Below are 19683 nucleotides of genomic sequence, written 5' to 3' on the forward strand. Positions count from 1 at the left end.
GATCTCAGGAGAGCAGTTTCTCAGAATAACCTGCTCTCCTTTGAATGGACCGAATGGAGACAGTGGTTCAGTCCTGCTGATTTTTTTTAAGCCCTCCTCGCAGTTTGATGGGCATTCCCAGTGCTTTTGTGCACGTCTCAGAAAGCGTTGACGTGGAAAGGAGCAGCGAGGAGGGGGAGGTTGGAGAAAAAAACCTGCAGCTCTTCTAAAAATACGGAGGGCATGCAAGAGTGCGAGCAGGAGGGCGAGGTGAGCGTGCCTTGCATCATGTTCCCCGGGTGCCGGCACGGTGCAGTTTCGGAGATGTCCCTCCTGTGACTGGACGCACCATGAGCATCTGGGAGGTGATCCTGGCTTTTGTGGTGGTGGTGCTGATGCTCGTGGCCCTGCTGGCCAACGTGCTGGTGCTGATGTGCTTCCTGTACAGCGCAGACATCCGCAAGCAGGTCCCGGGATTGTTCATCCTCAACCTCACCTTCTGCAACCTGTTGATGACTGTGTTGAACATGCCCCTGACCTTGGCTGGGATCATTTACAAGAGTCAACCAGGAGGAGATCAGATCTGCCACATTGTGGGCTTCCTGGAGACTTTTCTCACCACGAACTCCATGTTGAGCATGGCAGCTTTGAGCATTGACAGGTGGATTGCTGTGGTCTTCCCTCTAAGTTATCACTCCAAAATGAGGTACAGAGATGCTGCTCTCATACTGAGCTACATGTGGTTACACTCGGTGTCGTTCCCGATAGTGGCAGCTTCTCTCTCCTGGGTGGGTTTCCATCACCTCTATGCCTCCTGCACCCTGTACAACAAGAGACCAGAGGATAGGACACAGTTTGTGATTTTCACTGGGGTCTTTCACACCCTCAGCTTCCTCCTCTCCCTTATAGTCCTGTGTTTCACGTATTTAAAAGTACTGAAGGTGGCACGGTTTCACTGTAAGCGGATTGACGTGATCACTATGCAGACCTTGGTGCTGCTTGTGGACATCCATCCCAGGTAAGGTGCCTGTGTGTTCAGCAAGTGAGACTATTCACCGCAGAGGAAGTGAGGACGGGTTCAGTGTTATGTTACATACAGTCTGTTCTGTATCACAGCAGGGGATGGGGAGAGGGAGAAAACAAGCATCCTTCTTGCCAGTTTCTATTCTGCATGTTTCTTTTTGCTTGTGTTTATTTTTCCAGTTGTAGAAGCAACTCTTCTTTGTTATGCTTAAGGGCTTGTTTTGGGAGGGAGAGCAAAGAAACAGGCAGTTTTGGCTGAGCATGCACTTCCCTTTGAGATAGTGATCGGATCACTGCCCTTTGTCTCCGAAGGTGGATTTAGTGGTCGATAGATTTGCATTTTTTGGCACTGTCAGCCCAAAACATTGCTGGATCCCTGAAAGGCGGCAGGCTGAGGCTGCACATATCCCTTCACTTGGAGTTCAGAAGGGAAGCTGGGTGCTGCATGCCGCTCCTTCACCCGGCGGTTTCCCTATTGCTGTGCTCTCTGTAACTTTATCTTTCCTGAAGAGAGAACTGTAAGGGAATAACATCTGCAAAATGCATATGCTTGAATGCCTATACTTAAATCCAAGTGAGACAGACTTCAGTAGCAATGTTAATATGACAAGCAAGTGATGTATAAAATTCATTTCAAATGAGAGTCTTTAAGCACAGGAGGAGAAAAGTCTGCGGGTGCTGGGAGGATAATGATGGGCTTGAAGGCAAGCACCAAACGGGTATGAATGCGTGCTGGGATGCTGTGCAAAAGAGTCACGTCAGGGATTATGCACAAACTATAAATCTTGCCTGAATAGGCTCTGTCTGGATCTGGAAGGGGTGCAGGTTTGGCTGGAGGAGGGAGGGTGAGAGAGACAGTTTTCCCTGAGTCAGTAAGGGGAGCATAGCAGTAAAGCTGAAGGAGAGAAAGCCTTGCTGGATGGAAGCCCAAGGGTGGTGCTGGACAGGCAGTGATCCTGGTGAGGAGCTGGGGAAGGTGCCTGGTGCACGGGGAAGGAGAACGTCAGTGTGTACTGTGAGTACACAATGGCTCTGCCCATGAGAAGCGGAGAGGAGGAAATGGAGAGGACCAAAACAGGCACAGCTGGAAGGACATAGGACCAGGCTGGTGATAAGGGAGCAGCAGGACAAGCCAGAGTGATCTGCCTGGGAAACGGGGATTTGAGAAATTAACTTGCACAGCTGAGGCAGGACAGAGTGGAACAGGGTGGCTGATGGATCAGTGTCTCCTGACTGAGGGCTGAGAGGCTCTGATGAGCTGGGGCGGATGGGGCTAAGACCCAGCTATGACTGGGATGGGGTGGCAGAGTCAATGAGTGAGCTCTGGAAAGGGGAAAACAGAGGCACTGGTCACAGCGTGGAAAGAAATAAGCCTGGTTTGCTCAGAGGAACTAGTTTGGCGTAGGGCTCAGTGTGGCTGGAGCAGGTGGTTGGAAAAGGAAGAATCTGATGTATTTGCCTGGAAAAAAAGGAGAAAATGGTTTGTCTAGGTAAGGTGACAGAGCGGCTGTGAGCGATGTGTGTGCTGCTTGGGAGACAGTCAGAGACTGGATCTTAAAGTTCAGACTGTCTCTGTCAGAGACTGAAGGGAAGGGAAATGTCTTTCAGAAAAATGCTGGCAGCTGTCAGTGCAGGGAGGTGTCTGATAGGGGAGGAGGAAATCTGCCTGGAAGAGAGGAAAGCTGAGAGCAGTTGAAGAGGGCAGTCCCATGCCAGGCATCCCACCTGACCCCCCTTGCTGTCCGTTGCTCTGCAAGCTGGAGGCAAACGCCAGCTCTCTCCATTTGCAGCCAGCCAGGAGCAGAGCTGCAGGACTGAAAGCACATGTGGCTGTCCTCAAAAAAGGTCATATTTTGGGGATTCCTAAGCCTAAGGCAAATAATTCTGAAAGGATCAGGGCAGGACAGCACACTGTTAGAGGAACAGCAACATTTGCTCAAAATTCTCCAGTTAAGCTGTTTGATCTGTCTCTTGACCAAGAATGCGGAGCAGAACTTCGGGCAAGTCCTGTTACTGTTCTTGAGAAACACATGTATAAATCTTCCCTTATCCACCAAGTCACACAGAGGAAAAAACATCCTTCTGTCCTACGTGCTGTCTGGTTGCTAAACTGTGCCTCGACTGGTCTTAGTTCCTGCACGCACCATGAGGTGTGGTGGTTACTCCCAGGGCAATGCCACAGACCCACTGGGGCTATTTGAAATAGCAGTTGTTATGCCTAATGCTTAAAGTATGCCTGGACTGCACAGCAAAGCTTAGAAAAAGGGAAAAAATCTCAATGGTGTTTCTCCTCCTCTGCATTTTTTCTGGTCTAGGTTAATTTGAGGGTGTTCCTGCATTTTATAATCATCTCACTGAGGGGTGGATTCAATGGGGCTGTGGGGATGATACCTCCCTTCTTCAGAGGAGACAGAGTTGTATAAGCACTTCACTGCGAGTAACCTGTATTACTAACCATTATTTATCTCTCGCATCAAGTTATTCTAGTGCTTTTCTCTAAGAAAGGAGAGTTTTAGCTTCTTTTCTAGACTACAGAAATGTAGGCTGATTTGGCCTATGGTGGTGCTGCCTTAACTGGTGACAGCTACCGCTGCTGAAAGGGTCAGACCTCGTATTGCCTTCCCTACTGTGAGAGCTACACAAAGGCTGCAGGTCTCCTGGAGCAGTCAGTGACATTCATAAAGCTCTGACATAACAAATGCATCATTTGAATTATATAAGTGGTATATATACAGGCAATTTCAGTGTACCTGAAAATTTATAGTACCTAACAACACAGACGTGGATGCTGGGAGAAGGCACATGAGAAAACAAAGTTTGTAATCCCACCTTAGACCACCCTGACTTTTCTGGCTTTTTGCACGGTCTAGCTTCAACACTGAGAAATGCATATGGACAATTTTCTGCTTCCTATGACTCAGAATCCACCCGTAAGGGGGTCTAGTGACAGGCGTTATGGCAGATGGCTTTATTACCTGTGACTTGGAAAGACACGAGTGATCTTCTGAAGATCATTCAAGATGAGTACAAAGGAAACCTCTAAATACCACACAAAATCGTGTGAATGTTTAGCGCACATGTCCTTTCCAGTTAGCTTAGGCATTTTTACTGGATACTGCTTTTTCTTGACTTTGTTCTTAAGACCAAGGAATCTTAGGTATTGTGAGAGGTTTGGGCAAGACTTCACTTAAGTGCTTAACCCATGTGTTTCTTCACCTAAATTATTTATACTATTTTTTTGGTGTATCCAGCTTTCCAGATCTTAAGGTCCAGTACCTCATAAACTTTGTTTAAAATACCAAACCTTCAAAGGGATATATCTCAGATTTTCCAGGATATTAAAATCTTTAAATGAAAGCTTAGTCGATAATCCAGTTCTATTACTAGTGTCACTACCGGAACTTGCATATATGTTCTTATCTTAGTGCATAAACGTGTGTGCAAAAGCAAAATACCCATCTGTGTATGTTGTCTATATGAAGGAATGAGATAAAATACCTTCCTCTGTGATGTGCTATTTATTAGCTACATCTGGAAAGGCTGAAAAAAAGAAATTGGTTGAAGTCTATCAGGACTTCCCAAGTCATGTGTGAGCTCCAGGAGTAAAAGACAGCTTTGTGTGTGCCAGTAGGGAAAAGATATAGCTGGGGAAACCGTTAGAGACAAAAAAATACACCACCCTCTACACCCTAACAACACCCTAATTGAACCTACTTTGGAGATTTCTTTTCCTATATCGCTGTGTGCCTGGGATACTATGAATTTAATAACACAGGTCTTAAGCAAAGCTGTCAAACCTCTAAGATCATCTGTCTGCACCTAAAAATACTCCAAGTTCTCCAGCTCTTGCAGAACTGAAAGCACATAGGTTCCCTTGAAAAGGTGGATTTTTTTTTCCTTCTCTGCTGTCATTTCTCGCTGCAAATAACTCAGACATAGAACATGTAACGCTCTTAGATGTGTTTTCACTCTACTTAGGCATATTCTTTAAGAGCAAGATGATTTGTTATTTCAAGCAGAAAAACCTTTTCCTTCAGTATTTTGTTCATTTTGCCATCATGGTAGCTGCTCTGGGGACGGGCGGTGTAAGACCGTATATAAAACAGATCAAAGAAAACACGTTTTCTTTAACACAATGAAAAGGTAACATAAAAACTCACTGCCACAGGGATCATGGAAGCACACTGAGATCCTCAGGATATAACATGCGTTTAGGTGATGATCAAACATTTGCAGGTACAGCAAAGAACGTAAGGGTATGTCCATAAACCTCGCAGCTATTAACATATGTATGTGTGGAACTTGACAGTGAGTCATCAATTACAAATTTACAATAAAAACAGAGACCAATGCCAAGCAGTTACAAAATGCAGCACATGGGCCAGACCGTTCAGTTTGCCCGAGACGTGATTGCTTTACCACAAGACCTGTGCAATGAATCAACACGTAGCAGTGCTGCCATGTGGATGGAGAGGGATTTCAGGAGTGCGGTCTGGCTTTGGATTTGCTCTTTCCCAAAGGGACTAGTTCGGGTACAGATGGCCCTGAGGCTCTGGGAGATACGAGTGCTGCCCATCCAACTCACCTGCCTGGAGAAGACAGTAACTCATCCACTTCCCTCAAAATGCACAGCCAGCACAGGAGTTACACAAGCGGGTAGAGAAGGAGGATGGGTTTTCACGTTATCATTCTTTTGGCAAGCACACGTGCTGATTTCAAAGGGGATTTCCTGCAGTGGAAGCGTGGTCTCAGCCCTGTGCTCCCATCACCTTGCTGGCACACCAAGGGTCTTAGCAGCTCTCTGGTGGCCTGGTGAGACCACCACCGGGAAACTCAAAGGAGAAGCTCTTGTCCTAAATTGCCACAGGTAGGAAAATACCCAGGGTGTGACTAATTTGTATCTGTTTAGTCGGGAACAAGGCTGGTTTGAGGTGAGGAGTCAGAACATCACAGCGCTGTGGATTTGTCATATAATTCCTGGCTTTGCAAAGCATTCAGCACGGCGGCCATGCAGAGCTGCACAGGCTGCTGTAAGATTTATGGCCACACGGTTCACAGCTATGGGATATAGTGATTGCTCCAATGTTGGACTGAATGTTCAGAGCATGTTTTTTCCCATTATGATTTTATTGTGTTTTATTGCTTATCTTGCTGGGAAGTTTCTCCTAAGATAGTGGTGTTGGAATTGGTGTTTCTAGGGAAGTAGCATGCTGCCTACCCCTCTCTGGATGTTTTCCACATCTCCAAATATCATGAGGCAAACTCTGGCCTGCAAATACAGCTTACAGTAATTCAAAAAGGAGCTAAAATTAAATTCAAGGCTGAATTTGACTATATATAAATCGATATAAGGGGGGTGTGTGCATATAAATATATAATCATGTATTTCTCAGTAATTGTTTTTGGAGGGTAAGATGATCATATGATGCATTTATACTTGTTATTGTCCCATATAAATGCAGTACACCTGGTATTGGCTTATGTGAATACAGCACTTACTGGAACAATTGATTTCCATCATTCCTTAAGTAAAGCCATTAAAATCTGCTACCTGATATTATGATTCATATTCTTGTTTGTGTTGAATGTCACACAGCGTAAGAGAGCGTTGTCTAGAAGAACAAAAGAGACGGAGGCAACGAGCAACAAAGAAAATAAGTACCTTTATCGGTACTTTTATACTTTGTTTTGCACCTTATGTAATTACAAGGTAAGTGTGAACCTACATACTGGAAAAGACTACTGAGATGCACTCTTAACTCAGAGAAGTAGGGCACACTGAACCAGAAAATGATTCAAGTCTCCTGTGAAAATTTTGTGCACCATTTCCACTCCTGTGACAGATATTGCATTTACTGAGCTAACAAAACCGTATAAAATATAGCACTTATATGATACAATCCTGATGCAGTCTGTGGGCCAAACTCTGTTCAGTCAACCCAGTCGATATGTTCATCGCATGGGAGTGATTTAGGAAGTCAGTCTACGGGATTTTGCAGACTTTTTTCGGGTCAAGTAGTTACCTACTCCTCAGATTGCCTCCCCGGTTCAGGGCGTGATCTGCAGGGGAAGACACTTGTCTGAATAGATCAGACTGTAAAAATCTGGTCAGACAAGATCCATCTGAGGCAAGAACATGGTCCACAAACTTAAATGATAGTTTTGTCTGACTGGATAGAGTTTATTAGTCATAAACATCAAATAAGCTGTTCTGGCTCATAGCTAAAAAAAATTCTTGTGATTTATGGTCAGATGTCCTTATCTATCTACTAGCTTATCTTTGGAAATGGCTCCTGTGGGAAACACAAAATTACTCCTATGAAACATAAAGTATTAGAAAGTGAGTATATCCAGAAAAGTGTTATCTAGTTGTTGAAGGAAATTTACAACTTGCATTCCTTATTAAAATACTCTGGAAAAAATGAAATGCTGCTATGTAGAACAGAGAAAGAAAAAAATATTTTTAAAGTCTCACCTATTCCAATACTATCAAATAGAAATTATTGGGGCTGACTTCAGCCAAACTCAGATCCATCATAAAAAATCATTGAAAAAGCTGAATTAAGACTCAGTATAAGTGGGCATGTAGCCAACCCTAAGTTTTTCCAGTTCAGTATAATATCTTGAATTTCTATTTCTAACAAAACAATTCACAAGAAGGTCTTTTAGTCTTTTGGTAAAAATGGAAACCTGCATGTCACATTGATTTTATGTTCATGATAATAATAGCCAATTGATTCACGCTGTTTATTGGTAACAATGTTGCAAATACATTTGTAACAGTGTTACTAGATTTACCGTCACTTTCACTTAGTAGTCACAAGAAGACACTCCATGCCACACACTCTAAGAGGGTATGAAAGGATTTATAATTATGGACATTTAGCCTTAGTTCTCAGGCTGTAAGATATTAAAGTATTTGTCTCATTGCAAATGGTTAATTTTTATTTTATATTGGGTCTCTGAACTTAATGAAAATTGTCACAGTCACAGAATGGCTTGCGGCTCCATCCTGAGTGACACCAAGTGCTCTAACCAGAACTGTCAGAAGTATTTCTGTGCTCCTCCATAGGTATCTTAGCCCAGCACTCAGGCACCACCTTCCCACCTCCTCTTAACTCTATGGCATCCTAATTTGTGTCCCAGTAGCCTTAAGATACAGAAGAGCGGTTAGAAAAATCCTGAGCCTCCTCCCTTTAGTCCGTACAAGGATCACTTAAGTGTTCCCCTGAGTCTTCAGTCTGTTGAGGACTAATAGCTTTGCCACAGAGAGGGATAATGAGAAGATTCAAAATATAGGGTCCTGAATGCATGAACATGCTTGCCTGCACGGGGGTAGGCTTGGGCACTGGCCAGGCATGCCAGGTGGGGTAAAGGCTATCACTTTCCTGGTCTTTTCAGTTCTGACACGTCTAGGGAGATCGCTGCACACAGGCTACGGGGAATTCTGTCTTGAGCTACTTGAGAGACCTTGCTGGACACTACACCGCATGGACGGGTATTCAAGGACGTGCATTACTGTGCTTCCCTATGCCTCACACATACGGCTGAGGGTGTTGAAGTCAAGGCGATTAGGAGGCTTTTGAGCTTAATTATGTAAGCAAGTATTATTTTCTGGACTATGTCCGGCGCTTTGCATCCACAAGGTAGAGGTAATCTATCACAGTTCAAGGCAGTGAACAGAAGATAGTCAATGAAGTGTATTGCTCAGCCTCTCATTTGGACAGCCAGCTCTAATCAGCAATATGCTTAAATGAAACATGCTTGTAAGTACTTAATGAATTGAGGCCTGAAAGCAGCAAATCACAAGGCTTTACTATAACAACATCTTTCTGCTTCTACACTAAAAACAAATAGCTGTTTCTAGCAGTTCCATGAACAAATGAAGTTGTGCTTATAACCCCAGCCAGATAAATTCTTCCCTGGGTAAACCAGAATATTTCAGATTACATTAAGGTAAAAATCAGATTAGGCACCTTTTTTTATCAAGAAAACACCCTTCTAATTAGTTTAGTGGCTGACCTTAAGTAGTATATCAATAGAACCTGATTCTTCTTGATTCGTTTCCAGTGTACCAGTATGACAGATGTATTACTCCGTATTATTTATTTCTAAGCATAGCTTGTTTCTCGGTTTGTAAAAATTCTATTAGCACACATCTCTTCTTTTGCTATATTTAGCATTATGCGATTAAATAACTTTGTTTGAAACCTATTTTCTCCAAGGAGCTTTTTCATAAGAAAAATTAAAATAAATCATAGCAATTTCTAACATTAATTTCCAACTCCAGGCATTTCATACTGAAATACAGAACTTTGCTCATGTAAGTTAATAAGTACTGTCAATGTGTGAGGAAATTGGCTTTAAATTAAAAATCCTGAAGTAATATCAGAAAGAAGTTCATAGCCCCAAGCCCTCAGGTTACAGAGGAGGATGGTGGAACAGGCAGAAGAAGATTAAAATTCTCTTGTATTATCTCTGGGGGACAAGGGGTAAACAAACTGTGTTTTTAAAGTGGTTGCCTGCCCTCTGCATGCAGATCCTGCTCAAGTAGACAACCAAGTTCAGAATTCCTCTGCAAGTTATGTTCTTGCCTGTCTGTGCATATAAATGCATGATTTTCCTATGCAACCTTAGGCTGACATACTCAAAGAAAGTGGCCTTCTAGCCTTTGTCAAAAGCCTCAGCTGATGTGAGGTAGAGATATTTTCCTCCTGGATAGAAAAACCTTTTGGTACAAGCTGGACAGTGCTGCTTGCTGTCATCATATCTCTGTGATGCCTTGCTATCCTCATATCTCTGTGCTGACTGGTGGTTCCTGCAGCTCTGGGAAACAGCAACGGTTAAAAGCAATGGTTTGCAAGATTTGTTACAAGAGATTTGCAAGATTAGCTACAAGAGTCCAAAAGTCTGCTCCCTTACAGAAGCTGGCCAGTTCTAATATATGCACCACTTAAGAGGCCAAACTGGCTAAGGGTAAATCAGCTAACAATCACTGTGATGTCATTTCTGTATCAAGAAGCAATCATTAAAATAGGGCTTTTTCACTAGCAAGACAGCATACAAAAGATTCAGTCTACCAACCAATAAAGTGAAAATAAAGTAAAATCAACATCAAGATAAAACTCATGGTCAGCTTATTCATATCATTAACATAAAAGAAACAACTAAGGTCTAATTCTGATACTATGGGACTTGGCGAGGGTAAAAAAAAACCAGAATTAGACACAAACAGAAATGTTAGGAATGCAAGCTTAAAGAGCTGATCCAGATTCTTGGGGAAAGGACTGAATTTCTTCTTGTGAGAACTTCATCATCTACCAACTCCAAAATGCAGTGCCAGCTTTGTTTCACTCCTGAACAAGATGTTTTAGCTTGTTTGAGACCCTGGTCTATTCAGAATTTTCTCCATAACTCAGTTAAGTTCTCAGGTTTAAGCAATGCACAACAGATATGTTGCCATTGTAGTAGCTTCCAGCTGGACGTATATATGTTCAGTAAAATATTTTACTAAAGTGATAAACTGCACATGTATATAAAGGGTTTTCAGTGTGTATTATCTGCATAAAAGATCAAGGTCTTAATCTTCAACATAGTATTCTCATTTGTTTACTGAAAGTGAAATAAAATAATTGGATAACCACTTGACATGACACATGCTACAGAATTATAAGTTTCTAAAATATTAACAAAGTATCACAGCAAAACACCTTATAGCTTTGAAATAGAAAGGTATTAAAGACCGGACAGTAGAAGAGCAGCTTATGAAAACAAGATAGGGAATTATGTAGTTGATACTGTAGAATTTAATTTACTGATAGCACTGAAATATTAATGCTCCTTCATTTAAAATATTTTCTTTTTGGCTGAAACTTTTCGTGAAAATTGTAGTTATGCATATAATTTCCCTCATAAATGAGAAACAAACCCCTCTTTCAAAAGCAATAAAGTATGTGGTACGCCTTGAAAGACTGACATTTAATTGTTTGTACGCAAAATGGAATTGCATAGCTTAGGGTTTGTCTGCATTTCTGTGTTTGCTGCTTGATATCTGCAAATGTAATTTACTATAAAAAAACCCCACAAGAATTGCAAAATGTGTAAATATCAAGGACACTTATGGAACATAATAAAAGAAAATATTTAAAATTCTGTCGATAAAGGTGTAGGCTTTTTAGTTGATCAGTCAATGAAGGTAAAATTAGCCACTCTAGGCTTGCAACCCTGAGGTGTCTATTTGATATGCTTTAAGTGGAGATTGTTAACATCTCGTAGAACTGATCGACAGAGACTCAGACACAAATTTGTCATATTTTGGTCATTCAAGGCATCCACTGAATTTAATTAAGCTTAATCAAGTTCACATGTGTAAAGCGTTCGGTAAAAGTAAATCAACCAGATGAAATTCAACATGATGAAATTCAAAATGCAAAGAAGGCATCAAATTTAATTAAGTTAATCAAATTCACATGTGTAAAGCATTCAGTAAAAGTAAATCAACCAGATGAAATTCAACATGATGAAATTCAAAATGCAAAGAAGGCATCAAATATGTGAAGTGGAGAATAACAAGAAGAAGGATGGCTCATGGTAGATTACAAAGTAAATATGACTCAGTAGATGATTAATTTCCAAACAGTCAATTCTCATTTTAGAGCATATTAACGTGGGTGTCATAAGCTACATTTTATTAAACAGGAGAGAATACACCAGATGAGACCCCCTGGCAGCTTGAGTAGATGATAATTATGTCTGAGTTTGGATCCTACTTTGTAAGAAAGATATCAACCATGAGTTACAAAGAGAGGTTGAAAGAACAGCATTTGTTTAGTCGAGATGAAAGGAGAGAGAAATGGGAGAGATGGCCGTTCTTTGGTATCTCAAAGTTGCTTACAGTGATCAGCTGAGCCAAGCGGCACCGGTGGAGGGGCAAGAGCAATTCCCAAGTATTTTCATGAAACATAGCCTGGTCATCTCAAATGTTTCACACATCTGTGAGCCCAAAGAGTATTTTAGCTAATGTCACCACCCCTAAAAACATCATTGTACAGGTGCGCCTCACTTCCGATGGAAGTGATACACAAAGTGATCAAATTGCTATCACAAAGCACACAAAACTATTCTCAGTATTAGAATTACCAATACCGTGACAGTGGCTAAAGCCCCAGCACTGGCTGCAGACCCATGGTGCTAAGCCCGGCACACATATCCAGGAAGAAACAGTGCTTTTGCCATGGAGTTTGCAGTCTAGGCAAACCAGAACAGAGAGAGAAGACAGAAGCTTGTACTCAGTGGTGTAACAAATTAAAGCTCCTTAGTCCCACTTTTGTGCGCAAATGACTGGACCATGCCATCTGCCACCGCTACCGCTATTTTAAATAACAGGATGTAGTGAAAGTTTATGGAATGAGAATAAAATGACTGAGGAAAAAAATCCTCATCTCTAAACCGCTTGAAGTGCCAACACTATTGTCATTGCTGCTGCAGGAACCACACTTCAAAATGCTCCTTGGAAATGGTGCTTTGTCTGAAGACACATCAGCAACTGAAGTATTTTCTAGGCAGGTTTAAGAGGACCTGCTGCTGAAGACAGTTTCAGTAAAGATCTTATTTGCCATTGCATAGTGGGACTCTCTAGCAGCACACGCGGCTGTTTGTCCTCTAGAAAAATCAATAGTTTCTCAACAGCTGTAGAGACATATTGAACAGAACTGCCCTTCAATGTTGCTCAAAGACACGGGGAAAGAAAATCTTGTGGAGTTATCAATACTTCACTGCCAAAAATACTCTGTCTCAGTACAAAGTGAGCTATCTGTGCTAGTGTAGGTATGAGGACTATATAAAGCTCTTCCCTCTCTCCCTCCCTCCCCTAATGAGTTAAAAGGTTTGCCTTGCTAAATTTGTTGCAAATGTATATGTTTGGCCTTTAAACTGACCAGTTTTTAAATTCAAGATATATTATGCCATCTCTCAATGATGAATTTTCCTTCCTTGTGTGTTTCTCCTATGACCCAGACAATCTGTTTGAAAGCATCGAACTCTCTCTCTAGGAGCTGGACTGGCTAAGAAAACTATCTAGCACTGGTGAGGTGGTTTCTCAGATACTCTAGAGGGGACCTAGAAGCACGAGTTCCGACTAGATGCTGGATTTTTAGATAGGTAATGGTAGGGAAATATGACTCCCATGAGACCAAGCAATGGCACTTTGTGTCCCAATCTCAAAATTTAGTGCTGAAAGTATGGTTTTGTATCAATATTTAGAAAATTATGTTAGGCTATGCAGAAATATTTTTTTACAATACTTGTGGCTAAATTTGCTGTGCATGATGGATTCAATGGTGACAATCAGTGTGAAAGTCATCAGGAAACATACCTGGGGAGATTATACTCCTTTTATTTCCTTTAGAGCTATATTAAGTATGTGATGAACTTCAGCTGCCAGAAACATGATCTTATGACACACACTACTAGAAAAATGCACAAAACAAAAGCACTAAATGAAGAAAAAAAATGAAATGAAATGTTACTGTCTAAGAAGAGATCTTATTAGGACTGAAAACCCTAGAGTCATCAGAGAAAGTAACACACATTGTCCGTATGGATAAGTTTTGGCACAGAGACTAAAAGTGTAATGGTTGAGGATATGTTATGTAGGAAATGATTTTATGAGTAGATGCTGCATGATATTTTTCATCAGCAGTAAACTTTCTGTGAAATGTTGACCTGCTGACCACAGAGTATTTATGATCCCAAACGTGGTGTTCACTAGACAGTAAAAATAAGGCTAGGCTACAGTACTCTAGAGAGAGGGGTGCCCCTTTATCAAGTGTCTTGATGGCCTGAGTGAGCCAGATGAGTTGAAAACCCAGCTCTACATCAGAGATTTGGACTCAGTTTTTAGTCTCCAAAAGGTGTACTCCAATACAAATAAATCGGCTCTTTTGAAGACTGCCTCATATCCTGATGAAGCTATTCCATTTTGCACTAAATTCTTCAACATTTATTGAGAAAAATGATCAAGAGAACCTTTTAGGATGCAACACATCCAAGGTCCACTTCCAGCCTCAGTAAGTGTACAGCTAAATGTACAGAGTCAAAGATGTCTTGAAGTTTGGAGGTCAAGACACTCTGATAGGAGCTGTGTAGTCCCATCCTTGGGAAACAGACCTCAAGTTTGCATTTGGTCTTAGAAATGTATAAGGGAAGGACTACATTCACATTTTCATGAGTATGGCTTTCTTTTCCTTTGTTTTCTTGCAATTGCCCAGGAATAAATTGGAGTTTTGGGGAAGTCAGTGACTTACAGTTGTGCTGTTGCTCCATGTTTTTAATATGAATATTCATTCGTTCAACCTTCCTCTTTCCACAGACTTGTTGAATTATCCTCTGTGGTCCACATCAGTTCCCACTGGGGAATCATTTCCAAGTGCTTAGCTTACAGCAAAGTTGTTTCAGACCCTTTTGTGTACTCTTTGCTACGGCATCAGTACAAGAAGACATGGAAAGACATTATAAACAAGATCCTCAAAAGAAGCTCCATCAATTCCTCTGCCCTTACGAGCGAATCGCACAATCGGAATATATTGCAACTGAATGAATGAGGAGTCTGGTATGGGACATACAAGACACATAAAAAAATATATGGGAAATGAAAGTAACTGGCCTATCCCTAGTAGCTATCCTCAGCTGTCAAGGTTCTGGGAGGCAGTCATGGACAGGTTGAAGCCCAGCCCATGTCCCTCCAGTAGCCCATGTAACACCTAAGGGAGGCAGGCTGCTTTGTACCTCCTGCCTCCAACTAAAAGAGTGCTATCGATCTGAGGTCCTGCAGGCTTCGCAAATACAAATCTCCCATTGATTTCCATCAGCAGTTATGCATACCTACAGGGTAAAAAGCTAGTCCTCAGCAGAAGGACTCGTGAAAGTATTGGGAGCAAACTGGTGCCATCATAAGATTATTCTAAAAAGCTGCACAGGGATATTTGTGCTCTATTTTTCACTGGCTGCAGGTAATGCTCCCTTTGATGGAGCTGCCACCTTGGCTTTACAAAAACCACCCCAACCTAGTTGCTTGAGTAGGTCCTGTGTAGAAAAACTCTTAATAGGAAAAGCTTAATAGAAAAATCTTTACCTAGATACTCATTCAGTGCCCAACATAGCTTTCAACCTCTTCTGATACATATTTTTTGAACAATCCTGTAGAATTGAAGGAAGAGAAAAATCACTTTTGAAGTACGCTACAGGCTGGATTCAGCCATGTCTTCTCTAAGTTTTTTAAGTAACTTCCACAAAATCCCATTAGTTTTCTCCCCATTAAATTTCAGAAATATAAAAATGATAGAGAGGGTGGAAAGTCAGGATGCCTCCTGCCTACCTTCCAGTATATTTGAGCTATAAAGAGATGGACTTTGCCCAAAGCTGCAGAACTGGGCTCTGTGTCCAGGGGAAAAAAAAAACCCTAAATCTTTTTTTCTCAGGTGTTTAATCATGTTTTTTTCCTAAAGATATGTTACTTAAAGGAAAGATGAACCTCAAGCTGAATTTAAAAGTATAATTTCCAAAGCAAGTGGAGCAAAAATAATAGACCCCCTCCCCACCATGAAAGCACAGCCAATAATCTGAATCCACATCTGAACGTGCAGAGGTTCAGGAAGTTTCAGTATAGATCTTTATAGCTCTAGATTGCAGCTATGCATAGTAACGTTATTAACATTTACCACGCATTCAGGTCAGCCTGCAGCTAACATAGGCCTAAATACCAGTAAAATTTTCAAAACCAGGACAATCCTACATGTCACACTTCCTCAGACACCACCACAGTATCTTAATTTTTGTAAACATTATTTAGTTCATTGTAAGTACAACTACAGCTGGTAGATGGCTTCACAACTGTCACGTAGGCACATGATGCTGAAGCCATCTTCCAGTGACTCATGAAGAATTACTTTCCTGGGTAATTTTCAGAGAATTCTCTCTCAATTCAGTGAAAACACTTTGAAATGAGACAGTTTTTAAAGTGTTTTCTATTAATTAAGCTGTAGAATATCAAGAGCAATAATTAATCAATTGTCATTTCTGTTATGATTTTTAGGAATAATCAATTTCTAAAACAACTTGCATCAATAAAGTGTGTCATTCTCATAATCTCTTAAAATTATTTTCAGGTAAAAAACTATTGGTTTCAAATGCTTCATATTTATACTTTGATTGGCAAAAGACTTACTACCAATTCTGACCTTAATTTTGCACACATTTTTCTCCAGAAAGTGACTTAAAGTCCATAAGACAACAGCAAGTTAACATCAGAAATTAAATTAATTTTTGCTGGGTAGGTCAAGAAAGCTTCTGTCCAGTGGCCATAAAGTGTACTGTTTCTTTTGTGAGGGTAAATGGCAAATACATGCCCAGATTTTGAATAGCCTTGGTTAATTAGGTTTCATGCATGCAATGGCAGCTTAAATAACAGCTGACATACATAGCTGGCTATATTACCACCTATCCTTGCTCACATTCTGACTGTCAATAACATATTGAGAAAATATGGCCAGGACCATATTAAGAAAATGTCGTGGTTTAATAAGGCCTTGAGTACTAAAAATGTGGGATTACCTTTTAGTTACCACCTCCTGTGTCCCCCAAGCAAAGGGCACTGTTTGGTGCCTATAGCTCTGCAGAATCCCGGACAGCAAAGGTTAATGGGCTAAATTAGTGTATTCCCTATCACTTATGCTAAATGATCAATATCAGCCATTTTGCAAACATTAGCATGCTCCGTTTTGCAAGATCTGCTATGAATATAAGTCTTTGATAGAACGGACATTATGGCAACTACAACTTCCTTCATACCTTGCAAAAAGTGTCCCCTGCTAAAGTTGCTGGCCAGTGATTCAAAGCCCAGACAGGTAACTCAGTGAGGGGCTTCACCCCAAAGTCAGTGAACGTGGGGTAATACCTCAGTTGGTCTGGAGAGCCTTGCCTTAGCCCTTGCTCTGGCATGGTACTACAGCTGCAAGAAACCATGTTAATCTATAAACTTACATTTTCATCTGCTTTATCAATGGTAGAATTAATATAACAAAGATCATCAACTACCATGTAAATAAAAATTTTCAGCTTAACTACTAATTTTAGTTATAAAAAAATATCATAATTACAATAAAATATACACACAAATATGATCACAGAATTTAAGTGAGTTTTTACAACACTGCATTCAAAATTAGCCCTTAGCCAGATTAAATAGTCTACCTCATCTTAATCATTTTACTTCTTAGGCTTAACGTAATTTTCTCAGGTGCAATAGATAAAAACACCCAGTTCAATACTTGCTTCTTAAGAAATTCAAGTAATTTTGATGACTTGATTATATAAAAATACAGGATATTAGAAAGTTGATTATTAGTGAGTTTAAAAAGATAAAAAGCTCTATATCAAGTTGTTATATGTTTTACTAAGACCACTTTTACTTAAGTAAATTGCAACAGGATGATTTTTAAAGGCCACAGCTGTTGTCAACTTATACGTGGGGCTGCTGCTAAAGTCAATGGGAGGTTAGTATGTTGATAAACCTGGCCCCAGAAGGATTTCAAATTTTAAATCAATTATTCAAACAGAGTAAGATAATTTCCCAGGGAATGTTGATAACTGGCCCCAGAAGGATTTCAAATTTTAAATCAATTATTCAAACAGAGTAAGATAATTTCCCCCGTCCCAGGGAAAAAAAAAAAAGTACATTTAGGGCTAGTAAAAGATGGAGAAGAATACAGCATTGGACTTGTCTCACTTTGCTTGTGTATCACAGTCAGTCACTGATTGATTTACGTGTCACCATGAGCAATAAATTTCTCCCCTTGTATGCGTTTAAAAATTTGTCTTTCTTTCATGGTGCCTTTCTTCTAGAATTAATCGTATTAACAGAGAATAAATGTAATTTCCCCTTACTTACATCAGCTCTCTGACACATTGCCATATTTCTACCATCTGAAGCAAGCAAGAGTTGTAAATGCTGGTGCTTGACAAACTGACTCAGTATACAAAATAAAAGTAATACCCTAACATTTCCTGGTGACATTTTATAAGATACTAGAAATATGATATTGTGGCTTGTTAAGTGCTAGATATTCAGCTGAATTCTTATAGGCAACTGGCAAAATTTTCTAAAATGTATGTCTAAGTGATGAATGTAGATATGAGTAACTGTCTGCTGAGTATTATATGTACTATATGTAGATATAGTAACTGTCTGCTGAGTATTATATGTACTATACAACACTTTGACTCGAGTGAGTTAGAATAATGATGGTAAATGTAATGCACAATACTTTATTATCTCGGATCATGAAACGGAACTGTTCTCTTGTCTAACACAAATGCGTGTGTGTGCGTGGGGGGGATTTTCCATTTGTTATTTAAATATTTTTGAAAAAGTTTGTAAAGTATGGCTGCAATGTGTGCCCAAAATATGGAACTGCATGTGCAAAAATTGTGCAGCTGCTTAGGCAATATGCAGTTTTCTGTTTGTTGGGATCTGCGATCCATATGCAATAACTATTTCTCACATGCATGTTCAATTAACATTTTCTTCATATCTTGTAAATTTGGCAGGCAGAACATTGGCAGAAGATTAACAGAATTTGGTCCACTATGTCATTTTGCAGATTCTGAGCTTTTACCTCTGTTCATTTTACAGTTATTTATATAATCTCAGAGCCCTAACTGTGAACTAGGAACCTGGTTTATGTTATGTTTTTGAGCCAGTTTGAATGTGAAGATCTGGGTAATCGCATTTGGCAAAAACTCTGAGAGACTGATAAGAGTTTATTGAATAAATAATAAGTACCAGGTCCTCTCCTGACATAAATCAACATAATAGTTGGTTGTTTCATCTGGGGATCGGGCCCCATTAGATAACTATATCCAGATTTTATAGATCTGTCTTCTAAATGTGTAGGGCCCTGTTTTCATGGTATTTACAAATGGAAAGATGTAAATAGGATTTAGTGAGTTCCTCATGTGCGTACGTTCCCGATTGCAATGTCAGGCAACTGCCTGACTCTTCTCTAAAGAACTTCTATCCCTGTTTTTTTCTTTCAGTAAAAGACCCCAACAACCTCTTTTTAGTGACCCTTAATCAAACTTTTTATAACCTCTCTTATTTCTGAAAAAAATCAAATCTAGATATTAAAAAAGTTCCAGACAAGTCCTTATGAAGCCTGACAACTGCTGCAGCAGTAGCCACGCGCATCACAGCATCACAGAACAGCTGAGGTTAGAAGGGACCTCTGAAGATCATCTTATCCAGCCCCCAAGAGGCACATCACTGCCTCTTCTTGTAGTTTACTGTCTCAATTTTGCCAATGCATCTGTTTGCTCTGCAATAGTGCTGGGACTGATCCTAGTCCGCTTCAGGTCAACAGTAAAATCTCCCTGGAAATAATTCCTTTTAAAAAATAATTTTGGGAAGACATCTTAGACTTAACTTCAAAAACAGCTGCATCAGAACAACTTTAGAGGTTACAAAACTGGGGCAGAAATAGATGTGAATGGGAGGCTGAGGGTCAGGAAGGTTGGGAACTATAAATTGGCTTTGCTGCCGTTGCAATATGTGTTACCCTCTCTGCAGCAGGCTTTTCCTGGTGACCTATTTCCATACTGAGAGCTCTCCAGGTCTCTCAGCCATCC

The 19683-nt window shown here is 40.5% G+C and overlaps 1 protein-coding gene across 1 annotated transcript; it reads left to right on the forward strand.

The window, feature by feature from the left end:
• The first annotated feature begins 329 nt into the window (after positions 1 to 329).
• Positions 330 to 14603, forward strand: GPR26 (G protein-coupled receptor 26). Its single transcript, XM_009277943.1, has 3 exons — positions 330 to 997; positions 6599 to 6712; positions 14372 to 14603. Exons 1-3 carry the CDS (start codon positions 330 to 332, stop codon positions 14601 to 14603), a joined length of 1014 nt encoding a protein of 337 aa, XP_009276218.1.
• Positions 14604 to 19683: the final 5080 nt, after the last annotated feature.

The sequence above is a fragment of the Aptenodytes forsteri genome, unplaced genomic scaffold (assembly GCF_000699145.1).
Source record: "Aptenodytes forsteri isolate BGI_AS27 unplaced genomic scaffold, ASM69914v1 Scaffold15, whole genome shotgun sequence".
Taxonomy (NCBI): Eukaryota; Metazoa; Chordata; class Aves; order Sphenisciformes; family Spheniscidae; genus Aptenodytes; species Aptenodytes forsteri.

Excerpts from the sequence above, each read along its gene's own strand:
- GPR26 (XM_009277943.1), top strand. The coding sequence starts at position 330 with ATGAGCATCTGGGAGGTGATCCTGGCTTTTGTGGTGGTGGTGCTGATG. Across the intron at positions 998-6,598 it reads CTTGTGGACATCCATCCCAG|CGTAAGAGAGCGTTGTCTAG; the intron begins GTAAGGTGCCTG and ends AATGTCACACAG. Across the intron at positions 6,713-14,371 it reads GCACCTTATGTAATTACAAG|ACTTGTTGAATTATCCTCTG; the intron begins GTAAGTGTGAAC and ends CTCTTTCCACAG.